The sequence below is a fragment of the Haemaphysalis longicornis genome, unplaced genomic scaffold (genome assembly GCF_048455015.1).
Source record: "Haemaphysalis longicornis isolate Haplotype H1 unplaced genomic scaffold, Haemaphysalis longicornis Haplotype H1 scaffold_3, whole genome shotgun sequence".
In the NCBI taxonomy this organism is placed as follows: Eukaryota; Metazoa; Arthropoda; class Arachnida; order Ixodida; family Ixodidae; genus Haemaphysalis; species Haemaphysalis longicornis.
In genome coordinates this window covers 230,341,422-230,357,998 of record NW_027526335.1, presented here as the reverse complement: position 1 = coordinate 230,357,998, position 16,577 = coordinate 230,341,422, and the positions used below count along the sequence as shown (strand labels likewise).

General features: G+C 50.8%; 1 protein-coding gene across 2 annotated transcripts in view; it reads right to left on the bottom strand.

The window, feature by feature from the left end:
* Positions 1 to 724: 724 nt before the first annotated feature.
* The window catches only part of LOC144176035 (rifampicin phosphotransferase-like), a 241,241-nt gene continuing 225,388 nt past the window's right edge, over positions 725 to 16,577 (bottom strand). Inside the window, exons 35-40 of one of the 2 annotated variants that reach the window (XM_077705142.1) lie at positions 15,114 to 15,192; positions 14,865 to 14,910; positions 8,097 to 8,173; positions 7,284 to 7,386; positions 5,599 to 5,673; positions 725 to 913 (exon numbers count right to left, since the gene is read on the bottom strand). In XM_077705142.1, coding sequence (XP_077561268.1) covers positions 840 to 913; positions 5,599 to 5,673; positions 7,284 to 7,386; positions 8,097 to 8,173; positions 14,865 to 14,910; positions 15,114 to 15,192 — 454 coding nt within the window. In that variant the 3' untranslated portion in view covers positions 725 to 839. Of the gene's footprint in view, positions 914 to 5,598; positions 5,674 to 7,283; positions 7,387 to 7,880; positions 8,174 to 14,864; positions 14,911 to 15,113; positions 15,193 to 16,577 lie in introns of those variants that run through there. The other variant, XM_077705141.1, reaches the window with a different exon arrangement.

Genomic DNA, 16,577 nt, shown 5'->3' with positions numbered 1-16,577 from the left:
CCTATCCAAACCAATCCAATGCTCCTCGCGTATGCGTAGCACGGCTGCTCAGGAGCACTCTCTCTCTCTCTCTCTCTCTCTCTCTCTCTCTCTCTCTAACCTTTTGTAAACCTTTTGTACACAGATGTTTCGATTTACGTGGTGGTGTGCCGTGAGCACGGACGCTGAACGCCGCACCAGCCTTGGTCTTTAGGTGATTCGTCCCTAAAAAGAAGCCGAGTGCAATAGACCACCCATTATCAACGACAGTAGTGGAATGTGATACCAGTTTGAGCAACCTGCTTCAGGGGAACGTAACTTCCGCTAGCTACGTAACTTGAACACTGACCTTTGACGCTCCATCCCAGGACATACGCGGGAAATTTGAAACTTGTGAGAGGTGAGGTGGCGCTGCCGCGAGGCATTATTAGTACTGAGAGGCGCCATGCATGAACGATCGCGTGAAGCTCGACTGCTGGAGCGTTCTCCTCAAGCGGAACTTCCCTTTTGAATCCGAGCGCCAGCTCTCGAGTCGGTAATGATATTAGTGATATTCGTCCCCGTAAAATTTTCTGTGTAAGTCATCGTGGTTTGCGGTAGTACAATGCCAACAGCCGTGGTTCCAACTCATAGCCCAAGGTCGCCAAAATGTGAGTTGTGATGCACTGCCAAGAATTCGGTGAGCGCTTTGAATCGCGTACTCCCCGCAAAGAAAGTATGCAGCGACAGCCATACAACTCTCACATAAAATGATTACCTCCCGAAAGATTTATTCTTGAATGCTAGACTATAAAACACGTGAAAAGGACTAGTCAATAGACGAGGTGTGATTTCTGCTTCGTCATCATCAACCTGTAGCCTCACTCCTTCGTCTCCACAGGTTTTGCGATTTTCCTCAGAACGCCAGTGTTTCCATCCAGTTGAACGTAGTCCCCTGAAAATGAGAAAGAAATATGCACGCAATTATTAAAAGTGATAATAGCAAACCTATTTATTTATTTGATCATACTGCAGCCCCAAATAAAGCACTGATGTGCGGCCGCTGCGACGCAGTGTGACGATGGTGCGACTACGTTGCGATGATATCGAAAAAGATCATTAATTTGAACCCTAAGTGGTCACCATTTCAGTTAGAATTAAGGAAAGTTCGAACTTATGAAACTCAGCAATAACTGGCATTGGGAAGCCGTACGGCATGTCAACACTTCGATTCTTGAAAAAAGGTCGTGATTGCGGCCTGCCCTTTCTTCCCAAAGGCGACACGTTTCTCCCAACAAATGAATGCAGCGGAAAGCTTTATCTTCGCCTTCTTGAAAACTGAAGATGACGCGAACGAAATTCCACCCGGCCGTGATGTCTGAGCCCACCACCTCAACATGCTTCGTCCTCGTCCTCATTGCCGTCAGTAGGAGCGACAAGTTCTGCGTTTTTGAGCTGTGATTTGATGTCCTTATCTGTGAGCGCACGACGCCCACCACTGTACTCGCGTCCTCATTGACCGAGCTCGCATAGAATGCGTCTTCCAAAACGCCCGCCATACAAGATTTAGACTGCTTTCATGCTATTTTGCCTTCTCCGTTCAACGCAGCCTGGTGAGTAGGTACAGGGTGGGTTTCCCTGACCGTGTGCGCCGGCGCCAGGGTGACGGCGCAGTGCTGCGTAGTTCAATTATCCGTGGCCCAACAATTAACGGGCGTCGTTATACGTGGACCTCCGCGGAACCTTGGCACGACCAAATCGTACAGTTATAATTATCCATAAATCCGACGTTCGTAGTTCGAATTGACGCGCTTTAACTGTATAGTGTGAATATTCGACGCACGGCAGAGAGCTCTCTGACGAACGTGACGTCACAAAAGGAAACACAGCGTACCTTCATTGACATTCACTCGCTTGGGGTACTGTTACTTCCGGCCATAGTTATTCCGTCTATGTGGGAATGGAGCAGTTTAGGATAGCGCAAAAGAAGTAACCGGGAGCTTTGTTCTCGTTCACTCCACCTGTTTGTTGATGGATAAAAGCTGGTCGTTTTTGTTCAGTCCCCACAGGTGAGTATGTGCCATCACGCTCGACTTGAAGCATGACAGAACAGGGCTGTTAGACGAGACCCCACCGTCTATTGCGCCACTAACAGCAGCGCCGGAGGGGAACATACAGCCCTGATGGCGAATTCCATTGGGCGAACAGGAGCAAGTGGAGCGAGCAGCCAGAGCAGCACACGGGAGTAACGGGGACGTGTGCTTTCGTTCCGCGAATGAAACATTCGCGCTGCTCCGGGAGCAGTGAAAAGAGGGGGAGGGCGAGATGTCAAGAGTCATGTGACCAAACGTTTCCCGCGCTCGCTTCCCGGAGCATTTCGCGCGCTCGTGATATCCGCACGGCTTCTTCATTCATCGCCAGTTTTGCCAGATAAGTGCCGGTGGTTTTGTGTCTGCCTTCCGCATGGCGACGAATGAAGAAGCCGAGCGGATGTTCATGTTCATGATAAAGGGGTCACCATCGTGTCTCCCAAAAATTATCTGCGAACGATAACAGCGTCCACCGTCTTTTACAGATACGACTCTACCATCGGTCGCTGCTCCGGCGGGGTGCACAGGTGCTCGAACATAAACTCATGCAATGTCAAATCGTCGTCGTCGTCGTCGCTGCTGCTGCTGTCCGATGATGAGCTTGCGCTTGAATATGTGGTGCTTTCATCATCTTAAAGTAGCAGCAATTCCTTGTCCGGACGGCCGTGCTTAGCTGCTGCCGTACGCACTGAGCGACTACCGGGGCTTCTGGATTCCGCCATTTTTCCTCCGCCACCGGGGGATAAAACCAGAAGTGACGCAAAAGAAGTCATGTGACTTCCTCGGCGTTCCCTGTTACTCCGCCGCTGGCGACGGAGCACCGAGAACTGCTCTTGGCTGCTCTCGGCGCCAAAAAAGTGCTCCTCCTCGACCAATGAAACACAACGCCCCTGCTCCTGCCCGACCACTGGAAGACGCCAGAACTCGCGAGAGCACTTTGGGTGCAGTTAGAAGTGCTCCTGTTCGCCCAATGGAAACGCTATCAGAGAGGAGAAGTGGTGTGGGACGCATATATAAAGGACCCAAATTAGGTCGTGCCAAGTAATACCTGGCGCCCTGGACAGATAGCTCACCTCACAAGCCTGCTACGCGTTTTCAGCAAAACCGTACTACGAGCGCGTCTGAACCACTATAACATTCTACAGGCTGCTTTGCGAAGAAAAGGTGGCGGATACCACTCATTGATACCACGCCCATTGATACCACGCATTGATTCTACGCTCATTGATTCTAAAAAAAGCTTTTATCGTTGCCTACCTCGGTTGAAAGTGACTTGTGTCATTTTTTGTTGCTATTGTGGTTGGCATTGTTGCTGATTACCCGGAACGGTTAGCGTTGGTGGGTGCGTGGAGATATATAAGCCACAACGACAAACGCTCAACGTCTCAATCTGCCTGGCTTTCATTCACGCCTGACTTCAAACCACACCTTGAGTGATTTTAAGCCTTTTATTATGACACCGAAAATCTGGTGCGGACAAGCACGAAATGTCACCCGAGCGCAAAGAAACAGCAGGGAGAGCGAGCCAGAGTGAAGCAGACGAGAAATGCGAGAATTCCTAAGCCGAAGTCATGGAGACGCGCTTCGCAGCGCCGACCGTGGTCGCGCTCCCCGCCAATAGCCCCAGAAAACCCAGAAAATAGACAAGGAAATCTTCGCGTTAAAAGTCAATATTCATTGGGGCCTTCGAAGGCCGTTTGTTTCCTTGAACGCGACCGGAGTTGCATCACTCCGCCGGCACAGCTTGGTAAACGAACACCTTCTTCTCCTCCACGCCCTTCACCTACTTCACATCGTCCCCATTCTCTATCACCTCCTCATACTCATCGTCAATCCATCTGTGTCCGCTGCAAGCCGGAGACCTCTCGCAAGGAGATCCAGGCCATAGAGCTTCATACTAATATATACTAGAGGGAAATCTGGCGCCACTGTCTTGGGGAGCCACGCTTCAGCGAGCGTGCCGTCATGTACCGGGCAGGCACGTTCCACTTGTCCTTGGCGTGGCTCACGAACAGGCTGAAAAGTTGGCTTTGGCTGCAAAAATGCAACAATATTACTGCAGAAAATTAACCGAATTTGTTCTGTTATTATAAAATTAAAGCTCCAGAAAGATTTATTTGTCAGGGATTATTTAGAAGCTTCATGGAAGATGAACAAAAAAACAATGTTCGTCCTTTTGGCTTCAAGAAAAAGAAGCCATGTGGCTAACCAAGCCAAGGAGGCGAGGAACGTCGCTAGCTGTAATGGCGCCGCCCATGGCGGCCCGCGAATGCAGCGCCAGATTTCTCTCTAGTATATATTAGTATGAAACTCTATGATCCAGACACTTAAATTCGGCAAGTCCAATGCTTTGACTCCAAATTCTTCCAGTTCATCCCATTATAGGTTGTATTTAGTGGCGTGGAATGCATGCGGGCAACCATGTGTGTGCGCCACCAGACGTCCCTGTTGCTAGACGCCGCCGCAAAATCACATGTCACTGGTTACGTCGGGCTTCACGAGATGGCGGTACTTGTCCGTGCTCACGGCCGATAAAGCACAGCACATGACAACAATAGCTGTTCGATGTTCCAAACTGTTCCCCAACCAACGCAAAGTAATGCCTCGACACAGCCCCATATGATCTACCTATCGCAAGGCACAGTTGAAATCGTCGCACGACGAGGTGCAGCGGTAAAACTTTCGAGCCTACGAACGTGTGCAACTGCCGAAGTCGCGCGCGTATGCTGGTGAAAGCTGAAGTCTCTATCTTGTTCAAGGACAACACCGGGAATATTGATGCTGAAAATTTTGCCGTGCGGAAGCCAAACTCAAGTGATTTGTTCAAAGGGCGCTTCTGAAGGCGGCGTCGTATGCACCGGCTGCCACGATGCCGTCGTATCTAAATCGGCGTACGCGTAATCATTTCTTCAAAACCATTATTTGGTATTTGTACTCAATCACGCATTACAGGGCACTTGTGTCGACATCCGTGGCCGCAGGCTACTGCAGCGTCGGCCTCTTCCTCTTCGTGTCGCTTTCGTTCGCAGTCGCGGTTTCATTCTCCGGTGATGCGAGTTCACGAGGACAAGGAGACTGTCACCACATAATGCGAGTTCGATTTATAATACATATGTTGACCCCACGGCCGAGAAGAGGGTCGAAACGGTGCAGACGACGCGCGCCGGGTTTTTTTTCTGCAAGGTGCGGGTGCAACGATACAACCGGCGCAAATGTTTGTGTGCAAGCTGCACAGACATGGCGGTCTCCAGTGTTGCCAAGCGAAGAAATCGCCTGGTCAACTTGTCAGTGAATACCATCTATACGGCAATAAGTACGAAATAACGACTTCAAGTGACGCGGTTGTATTCTAACAATGGCTCGCACAACTAAAAGAAGCGGACGGAAACCCAAAGCTGAGATAGTGCGCCCTGTGCAAGCGCTATTCCTTCCTACCCGGCGAAAGAGCGGCCATCATTATAGCAGCCTCAGGAATGATTCCTTTCGCAAGAGAGGTGTTAAGGTGTTGGGCACGTGATCTGCCGGGAAAAGGTGAATGATTGGTACGTACCGGTAGCGAGCATGGTGGTGATCCCTTCGATTCCAACCACGCATGGGAGCCCGTACTCACGGGCCACGACGGCACCTGGCAGGAAACAATCGCACTTAGAGCTTTTGTTACTGGCACACCGGAGGTTTTGTTACTGGCCGTAAGTTCGCCGTTGAAGGAAAAATACCAAGAAAGTGGCGAGCGCTTGTGAGCGCGTGGCTTGCGGCTTTAGCGCGCGCACACACGCGCGAACGCACGCACGCACCCACGCACACACGCACACACGCACACACACACACACACACACACACACACACACACACACACACACACACACACACACACACACACACACACACACACACACACACACACACAAAAGAAAAAAAAAACTCCAGCGCGGACTGCTTCCCATCTTTGCGCGCATACAGGGGAGCTGAAGTTGGCCAGCCAGGTGCAGCGGAAAAGAAGTTTCCCTACCTTCCTCCTCGCTAGCCGAAAGATCAGTCAATGTGAGGGAGACCGAGTAGGCCTGCCTGCTCCCGACATTTGCAAGACCCCCTCGTGTCGCACAGTATTAAATCGCGGCGGGGCGCGTCGGCGTTTGTGTTGTATTCTCCCCACGCTGGGATAGTGGCGAGCCACGCGCCAGCTGGTACATAGCAGCGGCCAAGTTGGGGCTACGCATAGCGAGGAAAAATCAGTCTCAATAAACGTTTTCCAATGTACGTGGATGACCAGTGCAGCCGTTTGACAGTTATTGCTTGGCCGCAAACCCCCGCTTAAACCGCGCCGTTGTGCCGGGAAAGCATTCAGCGGATTGTAGTTCGGCCGACATCTTGCGTATTCCGCCGCAGGGTGTTCGGTGTTTGACGGGCATCGCGCATATGCTTGGCGGCTGTGGCCCGATCGTCTTCGGTGGTCTCCTTACGCCACGTTAGGGCCCATTTGCGTCTGTTCTTTATCAGTACGCTTGAATGTGTAACACACAATGCGAGAAAGCCGCCCTACAAAGACCAAGCTTACACCGGCCTCTTTAAAGTCGGCTTCGCTTCTAAACACAAACGCATTGCTGGTAGGACATTTTTCAGGGGGCAGTCGGACTGCAAATTATGAATCGGTGTAGGTGCACACGTGTGCCGCAATGGACAGGAGCGCCTTTCTCAGTCTACGCAAGATAAAAAAAAAGAAGGAGAGAAAAGTGGGGGAGTTAGTCTATAACAGCTGCGCTGTAAAAACGTCCATCGCATTTGGAAGTGCGTAGCATGCTTGATATCTCATCCGAGGAAAAATTGCTTCGCGGAGTATCCAACAGACAGAGGTCAGACAAGCGGAAGCCTCAATGACGGTTTTGTGAAACTGGCGAGTTTAGAGGCGCGGGAAGCAACGTGAAAGCCCCGCAGTGGAGCTCGGTACACGCTTTCAAAGACGTCGCTCACTCGCAGCGTTGTGTCTATCAACGAGTCCGCGAAATGAAAGAAGACCTTTCATACACAAAAGGGAAAGCGAGAGCGCATGAGCGACTTTTATGCGTGCTAAACTTTAAATCATAATCGAGGTCTCCCTACTTCATACACTGCTGTCACTTATTCAGCATTTCGTCGATGACCAGTTCTTTTCATTTGGTCTGGATCAGTTCGAAGTGAGCTGAGTGTCCTCGTGAGAATCGCACTGCCGTCGTCGCGCGCTGCTTTCCGAGCACTCACCGTGAGACAGCGGACCGCCAATCTCCGTCACGACCCCGGCCAGCAGAGGGAAGTAGGGCGTCCAGCCGGTATCAGTCGCCGTTGTGACCAGTATTTCGCCTTTCTGCGCACGGGGGAACATGTACTCACTGTGAAACAACCCATGCGCGGTGATGGCTTGAAACCTGCCCTTTACACCTCTTTACGCATATTTTCTACATTGTATGGAGTAGGCTGTCTTTGCTGTAAGTTTTTTTACCCTTTACCTGTCCTGTATTTTTTTTATATAGATGGTCTCGCACCCTTTCTGTCTTCGTATAGAGTTATGGGAACGAGGCTCCGCCTCCAATGTATGCACGCGGAAGATTGCGCACCTATTACTAGTATTTCGTATTTCGTGTATTTCGTGTATTACTAGTATTTCGTGTGCACATACCAATACGTACTTGAATTTTCGCATTTCCAGCATTTCTATACTTATTTTCCCACTGTCATGTGTTAATTCTAAAACCGCTGTATGTAACTAGCATTGCATAGCATTTCTGATTGTTTGCATTATGCAGGTTTTCCAATTTTGTGTGCTACACTGTACAGCGACTCCTGTCGATGGCCTTGTACAAGGCTGGCAGCATTTTATAAATGAATAAATAAATAAATAAATAAATAAATAAATAAATAAATAAATAAATAAATAAATAAATAAATAAATAAATAAAGTCCATAGGTTTTACGCGCCGAAGTTGCCGCCGTGGACTTCGGCGCAGCAATCACAAAGAAACTAAAAATAAGTGACAATGGCACCCGTCCAGGCGTGTGGCCGCAGAGGAGACTTGCCTGGATCAAGTGGGCGTCTTCGAAGCACTTCGCCACACGAACTTCACCTTCGGCGACACCCTGAGACATAGGGTTACCTGCACGACCAAAAAAAAAAAATATGGGCCGACTGTTTAGTATTTTGAAAAGCACTTAGATCGCGAACGTGCTGCGGGCAAACAAGTCTCTGGAAAAGTTTTGTACAGGGGATAGTGCGTTATAATATAAAGCCACCAGGATTGCAACACCTGTGTCTTTATATAGGTAAGGTGTATCTACTCTCGAAAAATGTTTGTGGAGTAAATACAAAAATTTTTGCGGGCTTCTAGACGTCCGTGTGGCAACATTCCGCCGCGCTTTTATCATAAAAACCACTCACAAATGAAGCTCACAAGTTGCGGCACTGGACTGCGCAGCACTGTAGTCAGCTTGGCCTAAGCGATTTGACCGCAAAAAAAAAAAAAAAAAAGGCATCGCTTCCTTTTCTCCTGTCTTTTTTGTGGTGAAATCGTTTCTCCTTTGCGCTTCTCCAATGAGACTTCCCGCTACCCTGCTATCACTACGACTCAACCTATTCACACTGAAATTTGCTGTTCTGCACGCGGCTGCTCGGATAATAAAAAGCGATGGTGGTCTTCTTCTTAAGCGCCACCATCATCATCAGGAGATTGGCCAGCTGGCACAGCGGAACACACTCAGCACTCGGCACATCTCTGGAACGGTCCCCTCCTTTCTACGCGCTTCGTTCCGACCATGGCGCAGCCAGCGCAACCGTAATAAACGTGGGCTCGGCCGCACCGCCTCATCGGCCGCCTACAATTTGGTGACCCGGACAAGCGACTTCGCCATGGTTTCGCAACGCTGCTTCCCCAGCGACAACGTGGACGACGGCACGCGAAGAACGTTCCCCGCCTTCCCAGACCTTCCCTTGCTGATTCCGTTTGGCGCCATCACAAACCACTCTGCATGGTTCCTCATTCTGGAGAACCATTTTTATGTAAATGACATCTCGTCCCCGGAAATCAGGTTCCACGTCACACTACAGCAGCTACCTGCTGACCTCATTGAGCAGATCCAGCTGCCGACCCCAGGACCCGGTGCGTATGACGACTTGAAAGCCGCTGTCCTAAACCACCACGGTATAGGAACGCCTTTGTCCACACCACCACGCCTTCCAACGGCATCCGCGGATTACACGTCACCGGCAGGTCCACCCTCGCCTGACGAACAAGCGCGAGCCCCGACTACGAATTGCAGCACTTCCGAATTGGCGTTTCACTTAGCCAACTCGACGCAACACCATGGCGCAGTCCGACACGTTGTTGCGTCTGCTGCACAAACCCACCCGGGTGTTGACTGCTTTGCCGCTAACAACTGGGAAACTTCACCGCCTTCGCCGCACGGAACGGGTGAGAAGGATCTTTCAGACCCTTTTCCTCCCCGCACACGCAAGACCTCTTCCCCGTCACCGGTGAAACAGTTCCAGCAGTAAACAACTCGATATCCTCGGATGTGCAACTGACACTCGAAGCTGATCAGACTGCCCCCGACAGTCCTGACACCCTGGCTATGATGAAGACACCGGAAAAACAATTGCGGGACAAACGTGCTAACGAACGTCGCCGAAAGAATGTCTTGTTCTCCTATGCAGTCAGACGCGCCACCAAATGGTCACTCACCTCGACCAATTTCCTGCTACAGGAGTATTCCGTTTACGGTGTCACAGGCGCTCTGCTCTCCGACCCCGGATGAAACCAGCGCGAGTGCACTGCACGTCAGGAACCCGACACACCGGTGGTTCGAGAGACGCTTGTCGTTGGCGCTCTCCGCTGCTCCGTCTCTCACGGCGCGTGCGCAAGTTGCCCAGACAGCGACACATCCCCAGAGCTCGAAATGAAATCGAGGCTTCGACGGACGCCCGTCTGGTCGGGAATGACACTGAAGTACATAATAAAGAATACGCCGACCACCAGAGAAAATAAAACAACTAAAACAATGACGTTTCGGCACCCCGAACGGGAGCCTTGTTCACACTAAAAGCAGAGACAGAAAGCTAAGAGTTTAAGTAGTATGAAGCACGTGACCTAAACAACTTGCGTAAGCGGGGGGAAGATTGCCGTCAGTGCGGTTCAGGGTGTTTTTGTTGGTCTGTATCATCATGGATTCAAGATACAGCCTAGAGGCGAAGTCCTTCTCGGTGGCGACAACATAGGGGAATCTGGAAATTTTGAAAGACGGTTAAAAGAGCATTGTAATTACGTAAAGAAAGGAAAAGTGTCCACTAATGCCCTCGCGGAACATGCACAATCGTCTAACCATGAGATAGACTGGGGCAAGGCACGTGTTGTCGCCACCGAGAAGGACTTCGCCTCTAGGCTGTATCTTGAATCCATAATGATACAGACCAACAAAAACACCCTGAACCGCACTGACGGCAATCTTCCCCCCGCTTACCCAAGTTGTTTAGGTCACGTGCTTCATACTACTTAAACTCTTAGCTTTCTGTCTCTGCTTTTAGTGTGAACAAGGCTCCCGTTCGGGGTGCCGAAACGTCATTGTTTTAGTTGTTTTATTTTCTCTGGTGGTCGGCGTATTCTTTATTATGTACTTCATCCCCAGAGCTCACATTACAGCACAGTCAAGCCACTCCGGTCGTCATTCTGCCGCACCACGCTTCACCTTGTCGCTGTCCTTCCAGTTACGCCTACCGTTCGCGCCACCATCAATTGCAGCAGCCGCTTCGCACCCCGAAATACGTCCGCGGCCGCACTCCCAGCCTCGTCCACCAGAGGTCTCCCCACATCCCGGACGCTACCTCGCCGATGACCAGGACCGTGCCGTTAGTCAACCTACTGCCACTTGACCACTGACTGCCCAAGGACTCTTCCTGACTACGGACAAATTGTACATACCTGTACATAGTGCATAGTGTATTTTCCTGCATTGTTATTTACATTTCTCACTTTACCGCGCTTCACGCTAGGGGGGGAGCCCTGTAGCACCACCATCATCATCAGGAGATTGGCCAACTGGCACAGCGGAACACACTCAGCACTCGGCACATCTCTGGAACGGCCCCCTCGTTTCTACTCGCTTCGTTCCGACCATGGCGCAGCCAGCGCAAGCGTAATAAACGTGGGCTCGGCCGCACCGCCTCATCGGCCGCCTACACGTCCTTCCACTCCTCACTGACTGGACGCAGGAGGGAAGAGAAGGGAAGAGAAACATCTTCACGTCATCATACGCAAAGCCTACAAACCGGCACTAGGGATCCCCATTAGCGCTTCGGCAGCTCGACTGCCAAAGTTAGGCATTCACAACACCACATCAGAACTAATCGAAGGTCACCTCTAAAGCCACAAATCAAGGCTTGAACTGACACCCGCTGGCAGAAAGCTCATGGGGAAACTTCAGTTGATCCCCCAGTGTCAGCTACAGCGCAGAGCTCTTGCGTTGAATAATACGAGGCAGTGCATACAAATCAGGCCAATCTCTCGGAACATGCATCCCTAACATCACGAAGGAAGACGACAGGCCAGGGCCAAAGCCCTAGATAAGACTTATGCCAACGACGAGGGAACAGTGTATACAGACGCAGCAAGCTGCAAACAGAAGAGAGCAATGGTGGCGGTGGTGACGACGAGAGACAAATGCCTCACCAGCGCAACCATTCCCAAAACATCCAGTCAAGAGGCGGAAGAAGTGGCCATAGCGCTGGCTATTACTCAAACCAAGGCAACTGCAATCGTCTCCGACTCACAGCAGGCCTGCAGAAGATACATTGCGGGAATGGTGACTCCAACAGCACACCGCCTCCTGAGCGCAAACCCCGCAAACCGGAAGGACGTCATAGTATTGGCCCCGGCACACTCCTCTCTCGCGGGCAACGATTTCACCCACGAGACGGCCTGCGCACTAGCCAACCAGGCCACGGGAGGAGAGCATGCCCTCACCCCCGTTGTTTCCTACCGAGACATTACCCAGCACTACAGGCTGGAACGAAGGATCTATTCACCGCCACACCCCCAGTCAAGTAAACACCAGGATCAACGCTTCGGTTAGTACCAACAAACACGTTCCCTCATCCGGTTCGACTTCATAAGCAATACCCTCACCAGCATTCACCGCAATGCAAGTTCTGCGGACTAACAGGCTCCCTGTAACACATAATATGGGAATGCAATCAAAACCCAGAATTGCCACCCTCTTTCTCTAGCCGAAACCTCGAGCAGTGGGAGACTACGCTGTCCAGCGCACACCTCACCGACCAGGTCATGCTGACGGAGAGGGCTGAATGTGCGAAAACTGTGTTTGGACTTCTGGACTGTGAAACCACTCCCACGCATAAATAAGCTAAACAAAAGTTTCTCTCTCTCTCTTTCTCTCGGCTTCGGCTATGAGGTGGGAGGGGGGGGGCTGTATTGTTGCTGCAGCTCAGCAGTTTGCACCGCTGGGGCGTATGTCATTACAGATGGGCAATCCTTGGATAGATGTTGTAGGTAAAAAGATACCCCGTGCCGTGCGTGGTCCCTCCAGGACCGGTTGCAGTTTCTGCATGCGCAGTATTCTCCGTCCAATCTTTTCAATAAAGCTCCTTTTAGCCTAACAATTTTTTATTCTGTCTGCTTAATATCGCTATATAGCTCCATTCATTTTGGGTCGTACGGTCACGATGTGCTCGTGCGTGTGCGGAAAATGCCGCTTCCGGGGTCAGCGAAGACATTCGTTTCATTCACCTAATTGGCTCGTAAGGTTTCTAATAACTTCCTAAAATCGCCAGTATTCCCTTTTGTGGCACTCGTTTGGACATTATCGAGGTGAGCACAGTCATAAAAATAGAAATAATCCAAGCCAATCCGCTTTTAAAGGAATTCAATTCACGTATCTGTTCCTCCATGCATCCACCACAAAAGGATCACCGCGCAGCGCTTAACGCGAAAGAGGCGGGCTTGGCGCGTAACAACGTTTCACGTGAAACTCTCCGCTCCTCACGTTGCCACTACAGGGAAATAAAATGGGTAAGCGTGCGGAGAGAGATAGAGAATAAACCTTATTTCATGGAAGGGGTCGCGTGGCCGGCTCCTCAATTCAGGAGCGGGGCTAGCCGGATGGTGGAACGTGTTGGCTTGGAAGAGACGCCAGAAGCGCTCCTCTTCCTTGCTGTGGCCCGGGCTAGCTGTGGCCCGGAGTAGCTAGCCTATGCTACTCGGTCACCTCCTGGTGTGAAGCTGAGGGGATAGCTGTCTCTAGCCAACTCTTGCGTCGCGGCGCTCAGCTTGTTAGACCTCGAGCAGTCTCGCGAGCAAAGCCATTTACCGCCGAGGGAAGCATAAACCGGTGTTCACATTCTGACATAGGGAATTGCTCCGGGCTATCGTTATTTCACTGAGGTGTCAGTAGAATGAAAATAATTTAAAGGAAACTCTTCCAGGTAACGCAGGTTCACACGATGAGAAGAGTTGCGACGCTGAACCACGTTCTTAACTGTGCGGCAAGCATCGGTCGCTGCGGCGCTGTTACGGAAATGGTGACGCTTCGACATGCGAACACTTCCCAAGAGACTGGCGCGCTGAGCGGCCGTTTCAGCAGTGCGCACTCCCGCTAAGTCACGCCTCGCGTTGATCTGGTAACCACGCAAGCAGCGCATGCGCACTTGGCGATGAAGCACGATTGGAGCTTTCTTTATCTCTACTTCTATGAGCCCGTGCTGACCTCTTCTCGTAATGGCCGCGATAACCTTCAATACTAAGTATGTCTTCCCGCATTGTGGCAGACAGAAGCGGGCGGTGTAGAGAAAGGTGTCTTTGTTGCGTCCTCAGCGGCAAGAGTCGTTCCGAAATGGCTGATGATGATAGCAGGCGCCACCCGGCCCCACTAATCGGATCCGTTCCTGCTACCTTCGCCGTCCTCTTTTCACAGTCGCTGTAAAGTTTCAATACCCACGAAGAAAAGTGGAGAAAACTCGCCTAAGTGCGACACCACGACGTTAAGGACAACAGGGTGCGCCCCGTGTGTACGTTTTTTGCGCCCATTGAAAACACGGCAAGCGTGAGCGCCCGTGCGGGATTTCCATGAGTAAGCTTAAGCCCTCGGTGCCCGATTGCGTTCGTTATTCCAACGCTTTATAAATTGCCCACTAACAGCGGTGCGTAAAACTAGGGCCTTCGCCTCTTCCTCATATGCAGTAGTTCACACATGTTCCGAAATGGCTGACACGCGACGATGCTCACTTTCCGGCATGTCAAGGGCAGCGAGACCTTTCTAGTTTGTATACTGTTGGGATTTGCGGCGTTGCTTTGTCAAGTTTGCGTTAGGGCTGTTATCACATCTTGGAGATGGAACGAGTTTGCAGAAATATCCATAGCACATAGAACCTCACCCCAGCTAACCCTGATGAAGCTTTTTTTTGGCCAGTTGGTTGATCGCACTGGAGGATGGCGTGCAGCGTAAAAAGAGACGGAAACGTGCGAAGGCGGATGACCAGCGAAGCTCTGTAGCGCACGACATAGAGGTGACGAAGAATTTGACGATAGGCATGAGCAAAGTTTATGGTGATGGCATGCGCTCTTTCCTTTTTCCCCTCGCCCTTGGAACGAACTAGCGATGAGACACCTTCACCGTGGGACAGCTCGAGGCGCTGTCTTGACCTCGACTGGACTTGAAGGTCAGATTGACAGAAAGCGGCACGTCCCGCATTCGACCTGTTATAATGTGCTTCGTTTAACAAGAAAACACTTGAAACAACCGTCGCAAAGTGTGGGTGTATCATTGATGCTTTTCTCAACCTACCTTTGATTTCGAAGTCACCTTCAGTACGGCGGGATTCATATTCGATCTGGAATGAGAACAGTTAAAGTAACAAATATTATGTGACAACAAGTAGAATTTGGAATACACATGCTCAATAACTCATGTGCTAGAGAAGCTCAACCTTGGAGTTATGTGGAATGTCCTAGCCGTACGTATTTTAGTTTTATCAAGAAATACATTTTGGTTTAGAGCTGGTATCTGCCTTGTCTCGCTGAAAACAATTATTACCGGTTTAGGAATCCCGATGAATAGACTTGGATATCTGTCCTGATCCAGTTTGGGGTGGAGGCGCTGACGCCGCTGAGCCCTGAAGAAAGAAGAAACAAAAAATTGGTGGTCAAATGCCGGCCGTCAAAAGTTTGAAGGTGCATAATATTGTCCACCCATCTAGCAGCGCCCAGACGTCTCCCCAGGCAGACAAAAACACCATGGCCTTTCCAAGCTAATGCCGGCGTTCGCTGCGTGAAATCTTATTCTGAGAACTTCTCCCACACGTGTTATTGATGCCTGCACATTGAGCCTCCGACTCTGCAGCCCGTAACCCTGCAGTGCCTTTCGCTTCCCTGGTAGTCGTCCATGTAGAGTTAGCCAATGACACATTCTCGGCCCACCAGGAAGCACGCAGACAGACACACAAGCGAGCTCATTTTTAGTGCGCAGCCCTTGGTCGCCCTGTACGGAGGTTTCGCGGCGGCGGCGGCGGCGGTGAAGACCTCCGCGTAACCGAGCGAGCGAACGAGCCACCCCAGCAGAAAACGCAGAGGCGTCTTGCGAAAGTGGGAGGGGGAGGGTGGCACACGCTGCGTCGTCTCTCAGCGCGTTGCCACGGATCAATATGTTTCACTGCCTCTCCCTCACACTTTCGCCATGAGTCACCGCCGACGAGCGCCCTCCCCCTCACACCTTCGCCACGTGCTCCTCCTCCTTTTGTGGCTCACCCGAACCACGTGATATTGGCGCGGGAGGTTAAAACACGATTTCAAATAACATGCTCGGCGGCAGGGAAGTGCTGCGAGATAACGGCAGAGTAGCGCGCGCCGCCATGCGTTCGTCGATCACGCAATCACTACGTGAGACGCAGCAGTTATGCGCCGTGACAAAGAAGACTGCAGTTCGCGCTGCGCACAAATTTCGCATTACGGAGCATAGTAATCGTCATGTGATTTTTTCAAGCGTGTGTGAACTTCAAATAAGACAGTAGTGGCCAGCCATTAGTCCCGCACGTTGAGACCTCCCGATTGCCGCAAATAATCAAACGCTCGCTGCAACCTTGAGCAAGACTGCACTGCCAAATGTGCGAATGGCCGCACCAAACTAAGTATGCCTACCCCACAATATCGGCGCACCACACAATGTTCAGACGGTGTTCGCCAAGCATTGTTGATGTATGTCAGGATGTTATAAAGGAGGAAGAATTGCGAACAAGGTGAAATAGAAGCCAATAGGAGAAGTTCTGACCTAAAGCCTGCCGATTTATGGACAGCGAACACTTTTGGTGAAACGTTACCATTTTAATGGCTGCGTATGAAAAGTATGTCGTTGCTTATGGGAGGTGATAATGTTTGCTGATTAACGTTCGACGTTTGCAAATATTCTTTCGTTGTAAACCTTTGTACTTTCATTGCTGTTGATACTTTTCGTACTGGCTGCGCTGTAATCCTGAACATACTATTACGAGCAATATGAAAGGGA